The following is a 21,577-nucleotide window of genomic DNA, read 5'->3' as shown; positions in this document are numbered from 1 at the left end:
AAGTTCAAAGGATGCTCGTGTGTGTCAAGATAGCTCCATTGGAACAAACTTTTTCTCTAAGGAAACTGGTACAGTAATAAACTGTTTAAGTGTTACAATAAGTCTGTATTTCAACAAATTTGAATTTGTCTCAATTTTGATGACAGCTTCTGCATATACACTTTTTAACTTGATTAGCCTTTATTTGGAATTGGCTTGTATCCCAGTTTTAACTGGGAGAGAGTTAAAATTATTCCTACTATTTGACATAGTTCATTGCTTTGGACTGGGAGAGGGGAGTAATGCTGATAACATAGATATTTTAGCTTTTGCCAAGCAATACTTGCACTAAGTCAGATTTTCCTGCCTCTCATGCTGCCCTGCCAGTGAGGAGCTGGGAGGGATCAGAATGAGCCAGTTGAGCCAAACTGCCCAAAGGGATATATCCGAGACCAAAAGGCATCATGCTGAAGAGTAAAACTGAGAGGGTTGGCTGGGGGAGCTGCTGATCTGATGCTTGGGGACTGACATCAATCAGAGGATTTTGAGCAATCTCATTGTACACTGCTTGCTTTTTATGTACCTTTATCTATTTATCTATTATAATTATTTTCCCTTCACTTTCTGTACTACTAAATTGTCTTTCTGTCAGCCTGTGAGTTTTACCTTTACACTTAATCCTGTTCCCCCATCCCACTGGGCAGGAGTGAGTGAATGACTGCCTGCTGGGTTAAACCACAACAACTTGTAAACTGCTTGTTTTAAAAGCTCAGCTGAACAAAATTTCTGCAGAACTTCTTTTTCTTGTAAGCCTTGTGATACTTTTTATTCTCCAGTTGTACTCTGTATGTGTATCCCATCTCATATTTCCTATACCTGTAAAATATCTCCTGAAATCTCACATATAGTCACTAGTTAACTTAAGCTCATTTCAGATGCTCGCATGGATAAATACAGTTATGAGAACAAATTGAATCTGCCTTTATATTCCTCTTTCTTAACTCTGGAAAAAGCAGCTCTGTTTCTGCTAGAATCACAAATGATGCTCTAAACTTGCTACTGGTGAAAGAATTGCAGTGAACTTAAGATAAATGCAGTTCCACAGTGGTTCACATTGGAAAAGCTTCTTTATGGCAGAGGAAGAAATAATTATATTTTCAAAAGAGCGGTTTCTGAGCAATCTGCTTTTACAATGTTAAATACTGGTGCAAGATGCTGTGAAGTGTTGTATAGTCAGCTCTTTTCAAAAAGTTCCTGTAAAACGTTACATGTCTCTGGGTATAAAAGCTCAATGTATGTAATCGTTATTTAAAGATCAAATATATGCTGTTAATTTTTCAGTATCATGGGCGTCTTGAGCAACAAATGTGGCTTCCAGCTTCAGTATCAGATGATTTTCTGTGTGTGGCTGCTGGCATTTAGCCCTCAAATGTGTGAATATCTACGTCGGTATAATATTGTTCCGGTGCTGTCAGATATTCTTCAGGAATCAGTCAAAGAGAAAGTAACTAGAATCATCCTTGCAGCATTTCGGGTGAGTGTCAGATTGCAGTTGCACTGTACTCATCTCTCAGTTGATTAGATCTCAGATGCTTCTGATGCGCAGCTGTTTTTTGTTAGGTGTCTTGGACTGACTGCTTAATTATCCCTCTTTTTGTGTGAGTTGAGCTTTGCTTCAGGTAGTAGATCTGCTATTAGAGGTAATGGATGTTTACTATTTAGTGTCATTCTAAAATAAAGTTGACAAAAATTCTGCTAGTGTAGGCATTAGTGGCATCCTCTTTTAATGCAGCCCAGAACTCAGTTGGCCTTCTGGGCTGAAAGTGCACACTGCTGGCTCATGTCCAGCTTCTTGTCCACCAGGACCCCCAAGTTCTTCTTTGTGGGGCTGCTCTCAGGAGGTTCTTCTCCTAGTCTGTATAAATACCTGGGATTGCCCCGACCCAAGTGCAGCACCCTGCACTTGGCCTTCTTGAACCTCATTAGGTTTTCATGGGCCCACTTCTCCAGCCAGTCCAGGTCTCTCTGGATAGCTTCCCTTCCCTCCAGTGTATTGACTGCACTGCTTAGCTTGGTGTGGTCTGCAAACTTGCTGAGGGCGTACTCTATTCTATTGTTTGTGTCACTGATAAAGATGGTGAAGAGAACTAGTCCCAAGACTGACCTTGGGGGACACCACCTGTGACCAGCCTCCACCGAGACAGAACCAATGATCACAAGCCTTTGGTTATGACCAGTTGACTAGTTGTTAATCCATCAAACAGTCTGTCTTTCAGATCCATACCTTCTCCAATTTAGAGAGAAGGTTGTAGTGAGGGACCATGTCAAAGGTAGATGACATCCGTTGCCCTTCCCCTGTCCACTGGCACTATCGCTCCATCATAGAAGGCCACCAGATTAGTCAGGCAAGATCTGCCCTTGGTGAAGCCATGCTGTCTGTCTCTGATCACCTCTTCATCGCATATGTGAAATGTGCTTTAATACATATGAGGGAGGATCTGCTCCTTGATCTTCCCAGGTGCAGAGATGATGCTCACTGGCCTGTAGTTCCCTGGGTCATCCTTTGTCCCTCACTGCTTAGTTACTCCAAATTAACTTAGATTTCACTATGAAAAGCTTGTAAACCTCTCTTTGGTATGACTTAAGTCATAGTATTTTGAGTAGCTTTCTATGTATGTCTGTCTCATAAATAACTAGGAGGTTTTTTTGGGACACTTTTTCCTACCTGTTCCTTGAACTTCTTAAGATTTGTGATCTTTTGAGATCTGTTATTTGTTCTTTTGTCAGCACTTATAACTCTAAGTAGGCAATTCAGCATTTTTTTTCTGTAAATTATCTTCACTTACTGAAATAGAAATGTGGTTTTTTTCCCACATTAATGGCTGAGTAGAATTCACTTTAAAAGCTGTAATTGGACTTATTTTAAATTGGATGTTAAAAAATTCCTTTTGCAGTGTTCTATCTTATTTAGTAATAATGTAAGTGTAGAGGTTCTGTGACATGAACAGGAGTGCAGTCCAATTCCTTCTGTGTGATTGCGTGACTTATTTCAGGTTGATATTAAACTTATTTATACGAATGTTTGTCCTTTTCATAAGGGCTTATTTTTTTTCTATGGACTTCATATAGTTGTACCAGAAACTAGCCACTGTAGGTTGCTAACAGTAATCTGAAGCTGGTTGGCTAGAAATGTCATGAATAAATAACATTAGAACTTGACTATTACATTCTGCGGTTGTAATTCCAGCAATAAGCTTATCTTTGTATAAAACTAGCTAGTTGGAATGTTCCCAAATTCAAAAGAAGCTATCTAATCTAGATACTAGCTCTTGAGTTAGATGGCTACAGTTTTTTGATGGCTTTCTTGCTTTATACTGTTGCTATATGGAAAGCTAAAATGATAATCCCAGATGAAGGCAGTTGTTTATGGCAGAGGCTCCAGGATTTGGGATATTTTGTTGTGTCCTTTTCCTTTTTCTTTGAATAGTCTTCTACTCAGTCCTATTTGACATAGGAAATGATCAAAGCAGGTAAATTAATGCTCCTCTACGTTTAAGGTAGCATGCCATCTAGGAGAACAGGGGTCAAAGTGACCCAAGATTGAATGCAGTGCTGTTTGTGCTGTTCAGCATGCATGTTTGCATTACTTTTACCTTGCAAGCAAGAGCCCTGAATTTATTTTTATTTATTTATTCATTTACATTCCTCTTGATTTGCAATAGTAACAAATATGAAAACTCCTACATAGCATGGTTGGTCTTAGGCAGCTTGCACTGCTAAATATAGATGTAGAGCAGCTATTATTTGGTAGTTGTACTTCTTTGGAGACAGTATTTCAGAAAGTGCTCAATTCTGCCTAATGGTCACTTATTAAAATATGCCAATAAGAATTTCTTAGTGATATTAGTCTTCCAAAATTGTCTATTCTTAAAAACAAGAAATAAAAATCAACATTTTATTTCTCTAGAACTTGCTGGAGAAATCTACTGAGAGAGAAACTCGCCAAGAGTATGCTCTTGCCATGATTCAGTGTAAAGTTTTAAAGCAGCTGGAGAACTTGGATCAACAGAAATATGATGATGAAGACATAAGTGAAGATATCAAGTTTCTACTGGACAAGCTTGGGGAGAGTGTGCAGGATCTCAGGTATGTTTTTAAGTATGAAGATTTTTCAAAAGCAAAATCCAACAAGTGTTGGTTAAAAACCTTTATTTTCTTTTTTTAAAGCTGTATAGTTACATATGGTAATTACAACTCTTAAATGATGGCTGATAAGGTATGTACAGAGATTCTGGTTATGTAAGTGTCCTATTCAAGTAGGTATTTATTGGCTGAACAAAATCTTCACTTCTAGATATGTAATCTTCATAACTGGTAAACCTTGCAGAAATAGCTCCATGAGGAGTTTATAGGAGTTCCCAGTTTATGCTAAAGACTACTTAATTAGCATATGTTTTGCTATCCACATTAACTCAAGATTTTGATAATGCTGACATAGTTCTTGTTCCTTTGCATAAATTGAATTGTACCGTAGTTTGTGTCAAAGGTTTTATTGTATGAAAGGCAAAGACGGGGATCCTTGATTGGAGAAATTAAATGTAGAATTGCAGAATGTGAGAATTCCCTAAAGCTAGAGAATTCCCAAAAAGCATAGGGTTGTGTGAGATTTTTTTTTCTCCTCTCCAGGAATCCTGCTTTGAGATGGGTGGATGGGTATGTTTGAAGACAATTTTTTTTCTCACATTTCATGCTTTTTTTTTTTTTTTTGTGGCAGTGCTGAACTGCCACAGTGCTCCTGAATCAAGGAGCAGTTCTAACGCTCTGCATGGAGCAATCATCTAGATGAGTCAAATGTGTTATAACAAATTGTGCTCCAACTTTCAGGAGGCGGGCTTTGGGCCACAATTCAGACTCCATGGAAGCATAGCCAATATTTCATTCAGGTCTTTTGTGCTGCAGCTCCTTCGATGAGTACAGTTCTGAGCTCAAGTCAGGAAGGCTGGAGTGGAGTCCTGTACATAAGTCTGAGAAGTTCTGGCGGGAGAATGCTGTAAGATTAAATGAGAAGAATTATGAACTACTCAAGTAAGTTTTCAGTTATTGAATCATGTAATTCTTTAATTCAGTAGTTAAGTGAACTTTTATCCACTTTATTTCAACACGTGTGTCTAGAATGAGTGCAAGTCAGAGCATCCTGCTGTCATTGGAATGGTTGGTCATTTTTGGTCTTTTTTTTTTTAATATGTATACTATATGATACTTTTAAAAACTTATCTTCAAATGCTGAATTATTTATTTGTTTTTACTGATCAAAATGTTTTGATAATAGTTAAGCTAGAAATATTTTCTCTTAAATTTAAACGCGTACAGTTGAATCTTGTAACGCTTTCATTTGGAAAGCAGCTATATACCTTAATTTTCTGTTGTGTGTTGTCACTGGTTTGAGTGAACATTTCACTTGAATAACTAGGTGTTCAAAGCTGTGATACTGTTTCCAGGAAAATTAAACTTATTGTATGATATACTAGATTAGTGGGCATAGTGCTAGTGGGTTGATGGTTAGACTAGATGATCTTGGTGGTCTTTTCTAACCTTATTAATTCTACAGTTACATTCCAATTCTTTTCGTCTTGAGTGAGTCTTATAGAAAATTGTTAGATAAAGTTGAATCTTAAGCTTATCTTTTTCTGTTGGAGTCAAGTAATTGCTGACTTCTGGAAGTGTGCACTCAAAAGAAATCTGGCTTTTAAATTGCTATGGGAGTTGTTGGTTATCTAATTGTGTTGTCATTAATAATATGTGGTGTTCTTCCTACTTAGTATTTACTAGTAAGTGCAGGACCTAGCAGAAAGCAGGAGATCAATTGAAGTGTATGTTACGTTGGAGGGCATGATGAGCAAGCTGGGTCTGAGCTTTAGATGCACTTCAGTCTGTCCTGAAATCAGTCTGATAAGCTCCTCTCTGAGAGCGCGCACACACACACAAATTAGATGCTGCCAGCTGCAATGTGAAGATGATATTGAGACTAATTTCCTGTAGCGACTGCAGTATTTTGCTGTGTTTATCTCTCCAGGTTTTGAGACAGCTTGGCAAATGTGTTGTGCTTGTACTCCCACAAAGACAATGATCTACAAGGAACAAAGTAGTTCCTTAAAACCAAACCAAAAAATAACCTCAACAAACAACACTACCCCACAAAGCGCATGGCAAAGAGATTCTTGTACCTAAGAATTTCTTGGGTGTTTGATGAATTTGACGAATAACCCTTTCTTCACTTCAAGCCTATCGTTTTATTTTCCTGTATCTGTCACTCTGCTTGTCTTCTAGCTCTAATATACTTTAGTTATTGTTGAACCTGCTGTTCTTTCTGCCTTCCATCATGATTGACTACTTATGCAAGTGATGGACTTTTTTGCTTAAAAATTTTGTGCAGATCCTTTACCATCTTTTGATTAGTGTAATACTTCAAGCTTCTGCTCATTCATCTGGTACTTTAAGACTGAACAATTTGGACAAAGTTCTTCATCTGTCACTTTCCAGTCTTTAGGAAGTATCTGTAGTATTTCAAGATAAAAGGTAAAATTATTCCAATTGAAATTTTTTATTTCAACTTGTTCTAATTACGGAAAGTTATTAACAGATTTGTCATCTCATTAAGCATAGATGAGTCTAATTTTCCAATGTTCTGTATGTTTAACGTTTTAAAACTTATTATCATTGCCTAGCCTTCATATCTGTGTCATTTTTTTCCCTCCTTCTCGTTACAGGGCAGTGAACAGTGTTTTATTGCTGGCTATCCAGCACTAAAAGCAATTAAGCTATCCCTAGCAAATGAAAACAATAGAATAAGTTGAGAAATTGTTTTTTACTTCTTCTGGCCCTGTGTTTCTGTTCATATTAACAAAATAGCTGATATATGAAAAGGGAGTTGATTACAAAGTATAATTTTTTATCTTCACAGAACTACTTTTTAGACCACAACAGTTCACTAAGTAATGAATGTTCTTGAAATAAATTTGTTGATCTTGAACTGTGAGTTCACAACTGTATAGACTGCATAACTCTTATTGAAGGCTGCTTTCCTCTCAACCTCTGGGATGCCTTTTAATTTTTAAATGCCATTGCATGACAGTTTTCTATGTAAATTTCTGTGCTGAGCTGAAGAAGGCTGCTGCTGTAAGATGAAGGGAGGAACAGAGGTGGGGAAGGGCTGATGGATAGCATTCTTGATGCAGCCCTTTGCTTTGCCATTAGCAATGGAGTCAGTGGAGTCTTGTAGGTTCCTAAATCCATAGTGCAGGATCTTGAGTGCAGGAGCTGGGGAACACCATGCAGGCATGACTGGAATCTACCAAGTAACAGAAGCAGCAGTGGCTGCCTTGTTTGCTTTGTTTTTGAGTCCTACCTCTATCCAAGTCTATACACTTGTTAAATACAGCTTACCTGGAATTCTAAACTGATGGTCTTGAACACAGCATACACAAATATGGAGACATTTGTAAATATTGCTATAGGTATTTGTTTGTAGGCATGGCTTACTAGAGAGAATTGAATGAATGCTTTTAGTAATTTCGTTAATGAAGGCAGAGTCATCTTTGTTTTAGATGCAGTTGCATATTTGGACAAAAAGAATTGCTGTTTGTGTGACTTTTAGAATGTCTGTTGTTTGTGTGGTTGCAAACTTAGTTCTAAGCTGATAACATAACAGAAATAAAAACCAAGGGGAGCTATATAAACACATAAAATAACAACAACAACAAAAACCTGGGACTTCTTTGTTTCTTATCCTTTCCTAGAATCCTGACAAAACTTCTGGAAGTTTCTGATGACCCGCAAGTGCTTGCTGTAGCTGCTCATGATATGGGAGAATATGTACGGCACTATCCCCGCGGGAAACGGTAAGAAAAATGCTAGTATGCATTGGTGTATTTGGGTATGTTTCTTGACACTGGACCATAGTATATACTTGACTGCATTTCTTTTTCTCTTATACTAAAATATGCTACCTAGGGATCACAGGTGTTGATTGAGGGTAATTTACTGGGAAGGCATTGCAGATTGGAAAATCCAAACTAGATCTCTGCCTCAATATTCTAGTGTCCCTTAATAATTGAAAGGAACTTATGTTTAAAGCAGTCTTAAATAACTTTTTCAGTCTAAAGCAGAAGACATGCATAGGAAAAAATTAAAATAGCTAGTAATAATTTAATCACTGTATCATTTTTGCCATTTATAACTATTTAACTTAAAATGGTGATAGCCTATTTCAATTATGATTAAGTAATTCTGTTTAAAACTTTTATCACAGTTCATATTGTAATTTCAGTAGTGTTAGTACAGATTGTTATCACTCTTCATGTTTTCTTTTTGCTACTCAAATACATATTTTTATTGAAAATGGTATTTTAAACATCAGAATGCACAGACGTTTATTTTCCTTTGTTTAATGGTAAAAACTACAAGCAAATAAGTTACTAGCTGAATAACTGTATCTATAAAGAAAAGAGATGACTGAAGCAAAAAGGGGCTTTTTGCTTTTGTAGGAGTCGTGCTTGCCAGTCAGTCACGCAAAGGGACATGTGACAATTTCTGCAGCAAAGAAGCAGTTTACTTCTGGTTTCTGCATAGAGTTTAACTGGAAGGTTGGATGTGTCTTTTGAGGCTCACTAGAAATGTCATGAATATGTCTTTTGTTACTGCTGGACATGGTTCTACTAATGTCAAGATAGCAGACCATAACTTTGTTTGCTTGAAAGACTTATTCACTTTAGGGAGACTCCCAAGCCTCATAAATCTTGTAAGAAATTTGAACTGAAGGTATTTTTAGATTGGAGCAAATTAACTGTCTCTTACAAGTCTACTAAGAAAGATCAGAGGTGTTCAGTATAGTGCTTGTACTTAGCAGTGCTGTACATTTTACAAATAGTTCCTGTGTTTTCCAAAGGGATTTATGACAAGTAGTATTTCAAGTGGAGGCAATGTATCTTCTTATCTGGAAACTCATGCTGCTGCCTTCAAGGAAGCAAAGCTGAAGGATTAATAGAGAATACTTCTGCTTCATGCCCTTTGAATCAGTTTTATTAGATGGTTACTGTAATCCTTAAACAACTTGCCCATGTGCACTCAAATATGGTATTAAGATTGGTTTAGTATGGCTGTGCAGTTGATGGACTGAAACTATGAAGTCAAATAAATGGACAAACAGAATCTGTATCTAAGGCAATTACCTCTTCTTCAAGTGTGTTCCCCAGTGGACTGGGGAGTCATTAATGTGTGCAGGGGGGAGTCCTGAAATCGAAGAAACCCCAGAACTAGGGTGGTATTCTCCTGGTTGGTGACTAGGATCTGGGCAGGAGGAGGAATGGACCAGTTCAGTGAATGGTTGTATGAATGGTGTTGCACTCAGGGTTTGGTTCTATGATCTTGGATGCATCTTTGATAGACATGTTGACATCGGGTGAAACACAACTGATCGGGAGGGATGAGAATGTTCTGGGCAGCAAGCTGTCTGAACTGATTAGCTGAGCTTTAAGCTAGATTTGATGGGGTAAGGAGATGTATTTCTGAGTGATAGAGTAGAGTCAGGGAATGCTGACACTTAAGAAAACAGCAGGAGAAATCTTCATGTTATTTCCAGGGGAATCTGGGAGGTCTCCTCCAAGAAGGTAACATAGCTGATAGCCCAGTTTAAGAGCCTCTACACCAATGCGTGTACTATGGGAAATAAGTAGGAGTTGGAAACTGATACAAGAAAACTATGACTAATTGCTGTCGTGGACACACAGTGAGACAAATCACACAACTGGAATAAAACAGTTGAGGGCTACAAGAAATTATTTACTCAGACTTTGGAATAGATTGCCTAGAGAAGTTGTGGAAGCCTCATCCCTAGTGGTGTTCAAGGCCAGGTTGGATGGAATCCTGGACAGCCTGATCTGGCCATGGTAACCATGCTCATGGGAGTTGGAACTGGATGATCTTTAATGTCCTTTCCAACCCAAGCCCTTCTGTGATTGCTATTATTTTCTCTGCCTCTAGCTGGGAAAAAGTACTGGTGGGACTGCACCTCTGCTAAGTTGCTATACCTGGTCCTCCTTGGCTGTTAAACCTGTTCAGAAGAGCTTTGTCCTTTAAAGGGAATGATTGCTGTTGAGTAACAAGTGTCTTCAATTCTAACTTGCATTATTTATTTTTATGATTTCTAATACATCATTTGTTGAGGGTTTTTTTTGAGCACAGCCCTGACTAAATTAAGTTTTCTGTTTTTGAAGGACAAACTAAAATTCCTCAATATGTTTCTTTTAAGGAAATTCGTTGTAATCTGGTTTATTCTTAACTATGATGTAAGAAATTATAGGACTAAAGGATTAAAAAAACTTAATGGCTATGGTTTTTCATCTACAGCCATTTACTACTCCCATGCTTGGCTGGTGTTTCATGCTTTTTTTTTTTTTTTTTGCTTATATGACTTGCTCTGAGAAGGGATGCTCTTCATTGGTTTAGAAGAAGAATTCAGATATCTTACAGATCTTTTGTTCCTCATCTCTTAAATGGATCATCCTTAAGCCTTTGAAGGTTTCAGGAGTTAATTAGAACCTGGAATTTAATGAGTTCACCTTTTGCATATAGCACAGACTCAGAGTTCAAGTTCTCTCTAGCCTTTCACTTGATATGATGAAATAAAAAATACTGTCTTCTCGAGGCAATATTGAGTTCTTAAGCAAGTTGGGTAAAGTAAATGACCCTTTCTGTGAAAAGGGCCATTACTTGATGGTTAAAAATTAGGGAAGTATGTAGTGGATAGCAAACGTTCTTCTGATGTTGTGAATTTTTTAATAAATTAAAAAAAGCAACTTATTCAGGAGGTAGCATGAGAAATTTGCATTAGTAACATGTCAGATAAGATGTGTGTATGGGAACTGGCCTATGTGTGTATGGGAACTGGCCTGTATGTGTATGAGTCACGGCCTGAACCACTGATTGAGCACCTGAGGAAAGGACTTAGTCAGCCCTGGGAGCACAGGTGAAGGCAATTCAGCTGTGTGACCAAAAGGAGTGGAGCTTGGCTGCAGCTCTCTTAGACTTCATTTAAGAGCTGACTGCCACTGGTGAAGGATCTCTTTCTGGAGATCCCTTCTTGGTGGAGCTTTCCTCTGTGCTTACCTGTATCAGAAGACTCCAGGTTCAATCTTCTTCCCTTCCTTTATAGCACTTCTCTATTGTGCTGGTCCTGTTGTCATCACATCCTTGTAACACCTTTCTCATTGTACTGATCTGTCTGATTGCTACGTTGTGCTAGGAAATAAGTACTTCAATAAAATACTTATGATAGCTGATTAAATTTGAATGCCTTGAATATCAAATAGTTGGATGGGCTACTTACCCAGAAGCTGAGGTAATGTGGGGAAAAAAACTTACTTTTCTCTCTTTCAGAGTGATTGAACAACTTGGTGGTAAACAGCTAGTAATGAACCATATGCATCACGAAGACCAACAAGTTCGTTATAATGCGCTGCTGGCTGTGCAGAAGCTCATGGTTCACAACTGGTATGTAAAGCTTCTTTTAACAGTTGGGCTAGGAAGTTCTTAGTGTCTTTGTATAGAGCCAGAATCAAATCTTCATGTGGTAAAACTGCATTCATTAAATAGTAGAGTAATATGTTCTTCACTGAGAGAGTGGTTGGACACTGGAACAGGCTTTCCAGGGAGGTCACAGCCCCAGGCTGCCTGATTTTAGGAAGTGTTAGGATGATGCTCTTTGACACAGGACAACCCAAAAATCCACATCTAATGTGGAGCTAAGAGAAGGACTTAATCTTTGTGAGTCCATTTCAACTCAGGGTATTCTGTGGTTCTATGATGCTAATGCTAGTGTTTAAGATTGTAGCTATGTTCTCTATGTTATTATGGCAGTTGAATTGATTAGCTTGACCTTATGGAACTGAAGTAATTCAGTAACACACTTACTTGAACTGTTTAATACTTATTATGAGCTGCAATTCAGATTTGTAAAACTGTGAAGTCATGAAAGTAGTAACAACAAGTATTAATGTCCTAACAAACTTATTAGTCTTGGCTGAATGAAATGGTAGCTTGAGGTAGTTATGAGTTGGTATTTCAAATACTACAGTAGCAGTTGTTTTGCAAACTGCGTGTCTGACTAGTCTCTTGCACTGTTCATTGCTCTAATGTTTTCTGCCACACTACACTAGTATTTTCCTGTTTCTACTTTGAGGAGTATTATTTAAATTTTTCTTGAGTCTTCTGGAGCAGCAAAAACTTGTGGGTTGCTTGTTTAGATGAAGTTGAAAATCACTCGCTCCTTTCTCTTTCATCACTTGCCCAGAATGGCGTTTGAAGTGAGGCTTTTCCTTTCATTGTTTTTTGATTAGTTCTCTAATAAAGCTCCAAAAAATCTTGAACTCTGCCATAGAAATGGCTGGTGGATCATACTGCCTTTGCAACAGAGAGAGAATGGGACTTTCATAGATTAAGTTCTGAAGGGCTGTCATTGTGAAAGACTTAAGTGTTCACATAGCTTCAGTATAACCTGTCATATAGATTAGGTATGATAACTGTATCTATTTTTTATGTTTAAAACTAAAATGTTGGTTCTTTGAAGTACCTATACTTTCTTTTTGTTTGTTTGTTTGCTTTTGCTGATTTTACAGTTTGGTTTTCAGAAGGCTGATTAGTGATGGTTCAAAGAGTGTGAAAGTGGTGTGGGAAGAGGGTTTACCAAGCATATTCTGGCAGATTCTTTAAGTGATCTATTCTCTGTAGAAAACAGGCTATGAAGAGTGACAAAAGCCTCCTGATTCCCTTCCCCACAATGCATATTTTCTTATTAAATAATGGTGATTTTACCCCTTTCTTTCTAGAGTACTTGGTTTTCTAATTTGCGTACTTATTACTACATTCACATGGTCTTGCTTCCTCTTTCATACCATGGTAGCCTTATCTAACAGAGAAACATAAATTTAAATTATGCAGAGTGAACACTCTCTACCTATAGGTAGGACTTTGATAAATAATATTTATTTTCTGTATGTGTGCAGTTAGATACTAAATGTATGGTGAGGCACGACCTAAGCAGGGGACAGGATTTTGTACTGCACTCCACCTTGCTTCTTAGTTTGGTGATATCAAAACAACACAAAGAAAAAAACCATTACATGTTCTTGATATTATAAATTCTGTGTTACATAATAAAGGCCTAGAATTTTTCTTAAATAAGGGGAAAGGTCTTATTTGCTGTTTGTTTTAATGCCTTGGAAATCTGTTAAAAATAGTAATCTTCTTTTCTCCAGCAAATTCCTTACTGGCAGTAAGTTTTTCTGTGTGCCTAGCCTGACTTTTCTCACTTCCAGCTTATGTCTACTAGTTTTAAATATATCAAATCTGCTCTTCTGGGTTTGTCTTGGTTCTTTCTATAGTGTGAACATATCAGCCCCTGCTTTTCTTTCACAGCTTCTGGACCTTTAGACTTGAGAGAAATTGCAGTTAAATCTAGTTTCAGATCTACAGAGGTGTCAATAAAAAGTTAGTGCATTTTTCAGACTTGCATTGTTACCTCTGTAGGGATTTTTCTATTAATACTTATTGGAAGGAGAGTCTTTGGGACTCACTGTCCTTATCAATCCTCATAATTGCAGAAGAAGTGTTCTCTTGTAATGGACTTCAGGTGAGTGATGTATCATTTCTTTAGCACAAGCTACATGTAAGAAGCTAAATCTGTCTTTGTGTAGATCTGGCTTTTGATAAGTATGAGCTCTTCTTCAGTTTTGTAGTTGTGTGGAGAGAAGAGAAACCGGTCCCTTTAGGTGTAACACGAATTACTTGGCAAAGTCAACATTTTGCTTACTTTGATCTTCAGAGATGGAGAAATGTTTTTCCCTTGCTTCCATGTATTTTGGAATTCCGCCTATTTCACCTGAGGCAAGAGTTTTTCCTTGAGTTTAATTAGTGTGGTGAAACTCTGCATTGCTGTCTGTTGTACCTGCATGACAGAGGCAATGAGGCTCTTCCTACATCCTGGAGCCTAGCAGAGGACAAGCAAATACAGGCTTTCTCTGCCAGGCTGAGGCTCAGTGTGAGTACTGTGCCACTGGAGCATAAGAGTGAGGAGAACTTCTGTAACCGGAGTGAAGGACTGCCATGGAGCAGCTGAAGTGACGATCTGTTTAAAACAGCCATGTATCCTTAAACTGCTATTAAGTCAACTTGGAGACAATTAATTTCTAAGTAATTTGAGTAGTTCATTACAGGTTGCTCAGCTGTCTTTTCTGTAGGGGATTTTAAGTCAGGGATAAATGGGGAGGAAATCAGACTGTCAGAAGTTCTGTTGAATGGCAAGACTAGCTTGGCAAAGGCAGCAACTGCTGACAGTTTTTTTTTTTTTTTTTTTTCAGGTGAGGTAATTTAAGTGAAATATTCCATTTATATTTGCACGTTAAGTGATCATGCATTTGATGAAGCAGGAACAGAACATATCTTTTTTAACATCACTTAATGTCTTTAAATGGTAACTTATCTTGTGCTTTAATTTCACTTGAACTAAGCTCATGTTAGTCCTGGCACTAATGACAATTAAAAACCTGTTATTGGCAGATGAGAAAGTTTGGCATGGAAATAAGTGTAGGATTTTTTCTACTGTCTTTTTTTTTTTTCTGCTGTGCCTTTTGCATATGTGTGAGAAGCATCCTTGGCTTTGATAGTACTCAGACAGCAGTGCCCAACGTGACTATCAAAATCAGTTCACGTTAATAAAATAATCTAATGCTAGTTGCAGCGATGTCTTTCCACAGTTGAAAAGTATCAAATATTAAGTTCTAAAATGACAGTCCTGAAGTATATTGTTTTAAGGAACCTGTGCGGGTTTGTGCTGAATTGTGTTCTCTACCTCTGCAGAAGGAAAGGTGGAGGGGTGACAAATTATGGTAACATGGTTGTGCTTCTTATGACAAGGGATTAACTTGTCTTTTGTAATTATTGCTGGCTGAGATGTGCAAAGTTGTATTATGTGCTCTTTTTTCATGTAAGTGTATCATAAAATATGGTGGCTTACCCTCTATAGACCAAAGGTTTTCAGTTTTCATTAGAGTACTAAAACCATGGAGGATCTGGGTGCAAGTTCATTTTTCCTCTGGCTGAGTCAGGATAATGACTGAATTTGCAGCATCTTTGATTATTGCTCACATTGACTGAAGTACTAGACTGTGTTGCTGCATCTTTCTGCTTAAGTCTTAGTAGTGAGTTACTGTTAGTGAGGGATTGCAAATGTTACCTCTGGGCTCAGGTGTGATGCCTAATTTATGCAGCATCCTTTAACCTGTGTGGGCTGTGAGCTAGAGACCTTCAAATGAGTAGGCTTTTAGAATAAAAAGTGATTCAGTGAGTAGGCATCAATGTGCAGAGTATGAGTGAGTTGGGGGATATTAACAATGGGAATTAGGATGCATGATTGATGCACATCTATTGGAACATCTATTGGAAACAGAATTAATAAACTGCCTGTTGAACAAAGCAATGATTTCAGATAAGCTTCAAATAAGCTTTTTTTTCAGAGAGCGTTTACCAGACACAATTACTTGCTCTTCATCTTTTAAAATAACTAGTTATGTTGAGAGACATTTAAAACAACAACAACAAAAAAAACCCAAACAGCCTAGAATTTGTAATGTGATCTATTTAGAAGCTGTTGTTCCAGGGTTAATATTGAACAGTCAATATTTTTTATTATTTTTTTCTTTGGTTGAATGTTATCCAAAGTCTATGCATCTCAGCTTCTGGACCTTACTGGCTCTTGTACCAAGAAGTGTAATGATAGTAAACTGGCAAATGTAATGCTTAACACATCAGGCTAAAATCTAACGTTTATCCAGTTTCTTGGTCTTCATTATCAATGCTATTTCTTCTCAGCTGTTATTTACTAACTAGAACTTGACTAATTGAAAAATAAAGTCTAATTAAAAAAATTTTTTTGAAGAGCACGGTTTCTAGATATGAGACAAATTGAGCAAAAATCCAATTAATCATAGATACATTTGATACGTAGCCTTAATGCTTCATCCTTTTATGTGGATGTGAATGTGTCCTTGTACAGTTTCATTCAGTATCACTAGGGACCGTAGTTTGTGCTGTGCTTGTTCTCTCTGGGATTTCACTCTGTATAATTTTTTTTTTGTGTGTGAGATCTGCACCATTTGTAAAACACACTTTATTTCTAGAGTTTCAGGCACTTCCAAGCACTATCCTGAACAACAAGAAAAAACATGTCACCAAAGAAATTTCTGATAGTTTCACTTCTGATTAGTGTTAAAGATGTGATGTCCTCATAAGTTTTGATTGTGAAATGCAGTTAAGTGATCTGTGGCAGTTTTGAGGTGTTGAAGCTCTTAAATATTTGAGGTTGAAGCTCTTAAATATTGAAAGCATTTTGCTTATAGCTCATTGTGCCAAGTGAATCACAATACAGAGCCACTTCTAACCAAATTGCATGATTTAGTCTAGTTCTTTTTAATTCACCTACTGTCTCTGAGTGAGTGTTAGCTCATAACAAATTACATAAATGAAAAATGACTTTATCTTGTTTCCCTAATAGGAAGGAATATTGTTGAATTGAATTCCTCAGGAAATCTAAAAATTTTTGAGTAATAGAAACTCGCCAGTCTTCTGTATCACTGTGACCATTGTGAAACTCTGGCAGCTTTCTTCTGAAAAACAAGAAAGACCTCTCTGAAAGGAAACTGCTGAGTCAAAGTGAGCTTCCTGCAATGCTCTTGAAATAATTCAATACAATCTGAAAATGCACGTTAATCTTGAATTCACATCATAAGGAAGGCTGTCATCCATACAATGAATTATGTTTTCCATAATCAGGTGATACATTTACTAAATCTGAAAATTAGAATAAAATATTGGAGTAGGATCTTGTGCAAGTTCAGTTATCTCCTTACCCTGTACTTAGTGAATTTGATGGTTTACATGTTGGATCAAATTCTTGTGCCTTTTCCTAAGAGCACAGAGTTTTCTGGATACTAACTTGAAGAAGCACCAGTAGATGTGTGGTAATTTTCTTTCCCTTTCTGGACAGTGGTCAAAGAGTAAAGCATTACATGCTATCTAAACATGTTCAATGTTACTGGTATGCAGAATTTCATTTTCTTTCATCCCTTTAAATGATTTGAAGGACACATCAATGTTAAATAATGGCTGGACAGGTGCTGTACATGTAATTAGAAAATCTTTTCTACTTTGACTAGCTTGAAGTATTCCCTGCAATAATATGATGCCTACTTGAGACAAAAGCTGGCTTTCAAATGGGAAGAGTTATTGATTGAATTTGTGTCAACTGGAATAATGTGTATATAAAGTATAGTTCTGTATACCTTCAGCATGTCAGCATATTGGTTAAGATCAGCTTGGCCTGATTAGAAAGGAAAAACTATTACTTGTGAAATTTGTGTAGTGAAAGACAGTAAGTATGCAAGTCCCAAAACTTGTCCATGTCAAATTTTAGCAGAATGTGTTTTGCCTTAGTCTATATAATGAGCTGATCAGGCATGTGTGAGCCTGTACCAGTGGTAGCCATGTTTGTATGTCATACCGTTTCTACTTTTGCTTCTGTGTTGAACCATCTCAAAGACTGACCATTATGCTTCTGTAAAGTTGGTCTTTTTCTGCAATTAGGAAAAGAGAAATAACGAACTGTGTTTAAAATAGGGAGATGTGGTCCTATTTTGAGTTTACAGCTTATTTTAGAAAGCACTTCTATTCCTAGTTGCTTTCCACTGTGGTATGTACATCTAGTCTGTGCCAAGTGTTTCTTTTAAATATTTTGTGAAGCTATTTTTTACCTGGCTGATGAGATCTATTCACCTTTCATCCCGCATGATCTTACAGCGTGTGGAATGCTTGCATTATTAAGGATAACTTCAATTCTGTGGTGTAAAGATTAATTCTGAAACCTCAGCCTGTATTTTAAAATTTGGATGAATAACAGTGTGGGATAAATCAGATCTTAGATGCTTTGTAGGTAACAGCATGATGATGGAGACACATGCTCAACTTGGATGAAGACTGAAGCTTAAAATAATGCTTGATTTCATGATGTGATCAAATATGAACGTTTAAAAAAGCACCTTGAATCTTCATGTATTTTAGTATTTATTTTAACAGGGAAAACAGGTGGCTGCTGAAGCTAGAGTAGCTTGAGTTTTAGTGGAGGGTGTGTGGGAGGTGATCAAAGGCCCGGCAGAGTAACTGGTCAGCCTCCTAAGGCTTCACAGGAAAGTGTCACAGCTGCCTAAATCTTTACTGTCTTATCAGTCTACCTATTACCAGGTGTAGCCCACTCAAGAACTTTTCCTAGGTTAACCAATAAAACACATTTCAGAAATGATAATCAACTTGAAGAGTAACTGCTGTTTGTAACAGCAGGTGGGAGGTGAATACATCTGAATGCTTAAACCATGCTTCTGTCTTTTCAGCAGAGATTTTATTGCTGAATACAGTGTACTGTGGGTGGGTTTTAGTATGCATCAACTATAATTTTGAGACAGTATAAACCATGCCATTTGTATTGTGAAGGATTATTAGCTTGATTTTTTTTTTTTATGCTTCTGAATAATTTCATAGGAAATTCATGTTCTAAGTGGTGCAGCATGTGTGTTTTGAGAATAAGTAACTTGGCAGGCTTGTGCTGTGAGGTGAGCTGTGCATCATTGTTTTCAGGGTTTGAGTGTGAGCAAAGATGTTCTAAAACTTGTATGTGCACATAGTTATGTACCAGGGAGGGGGGAGAGAGCAGATGGAAATTTGATTTTTGAAGCCCTTCCATAGTTGCTGGTTGTAGTTTTTGTTGGCTGTCAAATTTCAATTACTTCAGTGTTACAGTTTTGAGTGCAGTGATCCCTTCCAACCTGAACCATTCTATCATGATTTCCTTCTTTGCCATCAGGAGTCTCTATTTCAAGGATGGAAAACTACATAGTACAATAAAAAGTCATATTAAAATACTGTGATTCTGCAGAAACACCCGATAAAACTTTGAAGGGAAGGTGCTAAATCATAATTCATGACTCAGGCATACAAATTGTTATTCTTTTATTACTAGCTGAATTTGAAGCTAGGATTGTACTTCGTTGGAATTTTGCTTTCCTAGCCATATAGTCTTAAAACTGCCAAACTCTATTCTGCAGTGGAAATTATTATGCGTAGGGAATAGCAGTTCAGGAAGACATTAGACTAGAAAGTAGTTTTTAGAATGTTCAGTAAGAACTGATCTTTTTTTCTTCTGGATTTAAATTTTTTGTGAACTTGATTTTGAATAACAGTTCTCTGAACTGCTTCTATTGCTTATCCTGTGTAGGTTAAAAGTGAAAGATGGGAAGACTTAAAGGAAATTGTTCAGTGTTTTCCATAGGATTTATAGATTGTTGCTGAGAGGAGTGGTTGGAGTTTGTTCGATTGTTGAGATTACAAATACAAAATAATTGATTTAATGGATTTCAAAACAAGGTGAAGTGCTTGAGTGCAGCAGGCCTGGCTTGGATCTCTTCTCTTTCTTCCAGCTGGAAAATGAAGCTCCACTGTGAAGATTTTGCTCACCTATGGGTTAAACTGTCAATATTTCTACCAGTACTACTTGCACTTACGCAGCTGGTTTACACGAAGAGATCCTTTTGAAATACTTTGCAATGACCTTTAATGTGCATATTTAGCAAGAAAAATCTGTGGGCTTAGTGGGTGCTTTGTAACAGTTGCCAGGCCTAAGCATGAACATTAGGTCTTTTTCTTGAGAGTTCTGGTGATGTTCACCTCATGCCTTATTTTCAGAGGGTTAGATGATAGATATCTTAAGCTTAGGTACCCATATATTAAATAGTTAACTGAAGCTACTATTAGTAGACTTGTTTTGAAGCTCAAAATATAGTGTGTGAAATGTATGCTATTTGTGGTATTAGAGCTTGTACGTGGGCTGTCTCGGGGGGCAATTCGGGCAGTTTAGGGGTAAATAACTGCCTCTCTAAATGTAAATAACACTAAATGTAAAAACTTCTTCTCTTTGTAATTCCCACTACCATATTACTCCATTCTTTCCAGAATGTTTCTCAAACTACTTTTTTTTATTTTTATTTCAGGGAGTACCTTGGGAAGCAATTGCAGTCAGAACAACCTCAAACGGCCACTGCACGGAGCTAAACACTTCCATCAGTGCATTACAGATCGTGCTTCTATCTAAAGTGTTTGTCTTTTTATATCAAGAAAATAGTGAAATCCATGTTCTTCGCCTTCTACTAGTGTGTAAGCTTTCCAGCTTTCCTCCAGTGTTGTTGGCTTAGTAAAAATTTGTTCGACTAGTTCTGATGAATATGTCTATCTTGTTATATTCTGAATATATCTGAGTAAATATGGCTAATATATTGCATTTGTTTTATGTATTTATTCTCATAATAAAGAATATTATTTTCATTCCATGTCAATTAACCTAGAAAAAATGTTTTGTTCTTTGTGTGGGTTACCAGTGTTTTGACTTTCTGGGAAAAGTGAATATGAATTCCTTTATATTATCTCCAGAGAAATTAAGAGTTTTGATTTGGTGTTCTGTAAGGAATGTGACAGCATGAAAACTGATGATTAACAGTACTAAAATAAATACTGAATCTCAAAATAGTGTTAATATCGTAAATAAATGCAAATATGTGGGGGCAGTTTTGAGTGGAGTTTTTTTCCTTTTCTGAGACAAAAGTGTACAAGATGAGCTGGGAGATGAGAGGAAGAAATTCATCTAATGAAAATTGATGCGGTAAAAATTATTAGTGGAGCCATATAACATCGATGTTAAAAGTATAGATTGAAGATCAAGTGATTTTTGCTCTTTAATAAAAATGTTCAGTAACAGTTGAACTTGGAATCTCATGGGAGTGTTTTTGTTAGCATATACAAATATTTTCAATAACTAGATTTTTGGTGTCATTCTAAAATCCATCGTATTTCGTTTGACATTAAGTAAAATTATTTGCCTGCCAAGTTTTTTGTTTGTTTTTTTTTTTTTTTTTTAAATTTTCTAGCACGTAGTGCAGATGATGGAAGCGTCAGTGAATTAAAGATTATTGATTTGGAATGCAAAAATAGTTTTGCTTATGCAGGAACTTGGCTGCAGGCGCTTGTGAGTATTAACTGCTTAGTGTTTCATGATTTGCTTTTAAAATGGCAAGAAATAAGAGAATGTGTCTTAAATCTGCGTGGTACAGGTTTCTGAAGAAGCATAGGATACTTAAGTGGAAAACAAATTTCTTTCTCAGTCTGGATTTTCATTGCAGGTAACTAAAATTTGACCACCAACCAAGGGTGAGAGAGAGATGACTATTTGTAATGATTTCTTGGATTAAAAGTGAGTTATATAGATTAATGATTACTGATTATGATTAATGATTGCTTATGTATGTAAGAAATAGGCATTGATAACTGAAGTTAGCATCATGAGGATAGATAAGGTCTGAATAAAGTTCAACTGATTTCAGTTTGAGGGTTATCTGGGTGGATCTTATTTCAGTGCTGCATGTTCCCACAGTGATGAGGAATACTGGTTGTC

General features: G+C 36.9%; 1 protein-coding gene across 4 annotated transcripts in view; it reads left to right on the top strand.

Moving 5' to 3' along the window:
* Positions 1-20,889, top strand: part of ATP6V1H (ATPase H+ transporting V1 subunit H) — a 37,159-nt gene extending 16,270 nt beyond the window's left edge. For all 4 annotated transcript variants that reach the window (XM_010708924.4, XM_010708925.4, XM_019614025.3 and 1 more), the window contains exons 9-14: positions 1,321-1,513; positions 3,947-4,125; positions 4,939-5,064; positions 7,776-7,877; positions 11,413-11,526; positions 20,124-20,889. In XM_010708924.4, the coding sequence (XP_010707226.1) occupies positions 1,321-1,513; positions 3,947-4,125; positions 4,939-5,064; positions 7,776-7,877; positions 11,413-11,526; positions 20,124-20,184 (775 nt within the window). In that variant the 3' untranslated portion in view covers positions 20,185-20,889. The remainder of the gene's footprint in view (positions 1-1,320; positions 1,514-3,946; positions 4,126-4,938; positions 5,065-7,775; positions 7,878-11,412; positions 11,527-20,123) is intronic.
* Positions 20,890-21,577: the final 688 nt, after the last annotated feature.

Source organism: Meleagris gallopavo, chromosome 3, assembly GCF_905368555.1.
Source record: "Meleagris gallopavo chromosome 3, MGAL_WU_HG_1.1, whole genome shotgun sequence".
Taxonomy (NCBI): Eukaryota; Metazoa; Chordata; class Aves; order Galliformes; family Phasianidae; genus Meleagris; species Meleagris gallopavo.
Note: the sequence above shows the minus strand (reverse complement) of the source record. Positions and strands in the feature narration are given on the sequence as shown.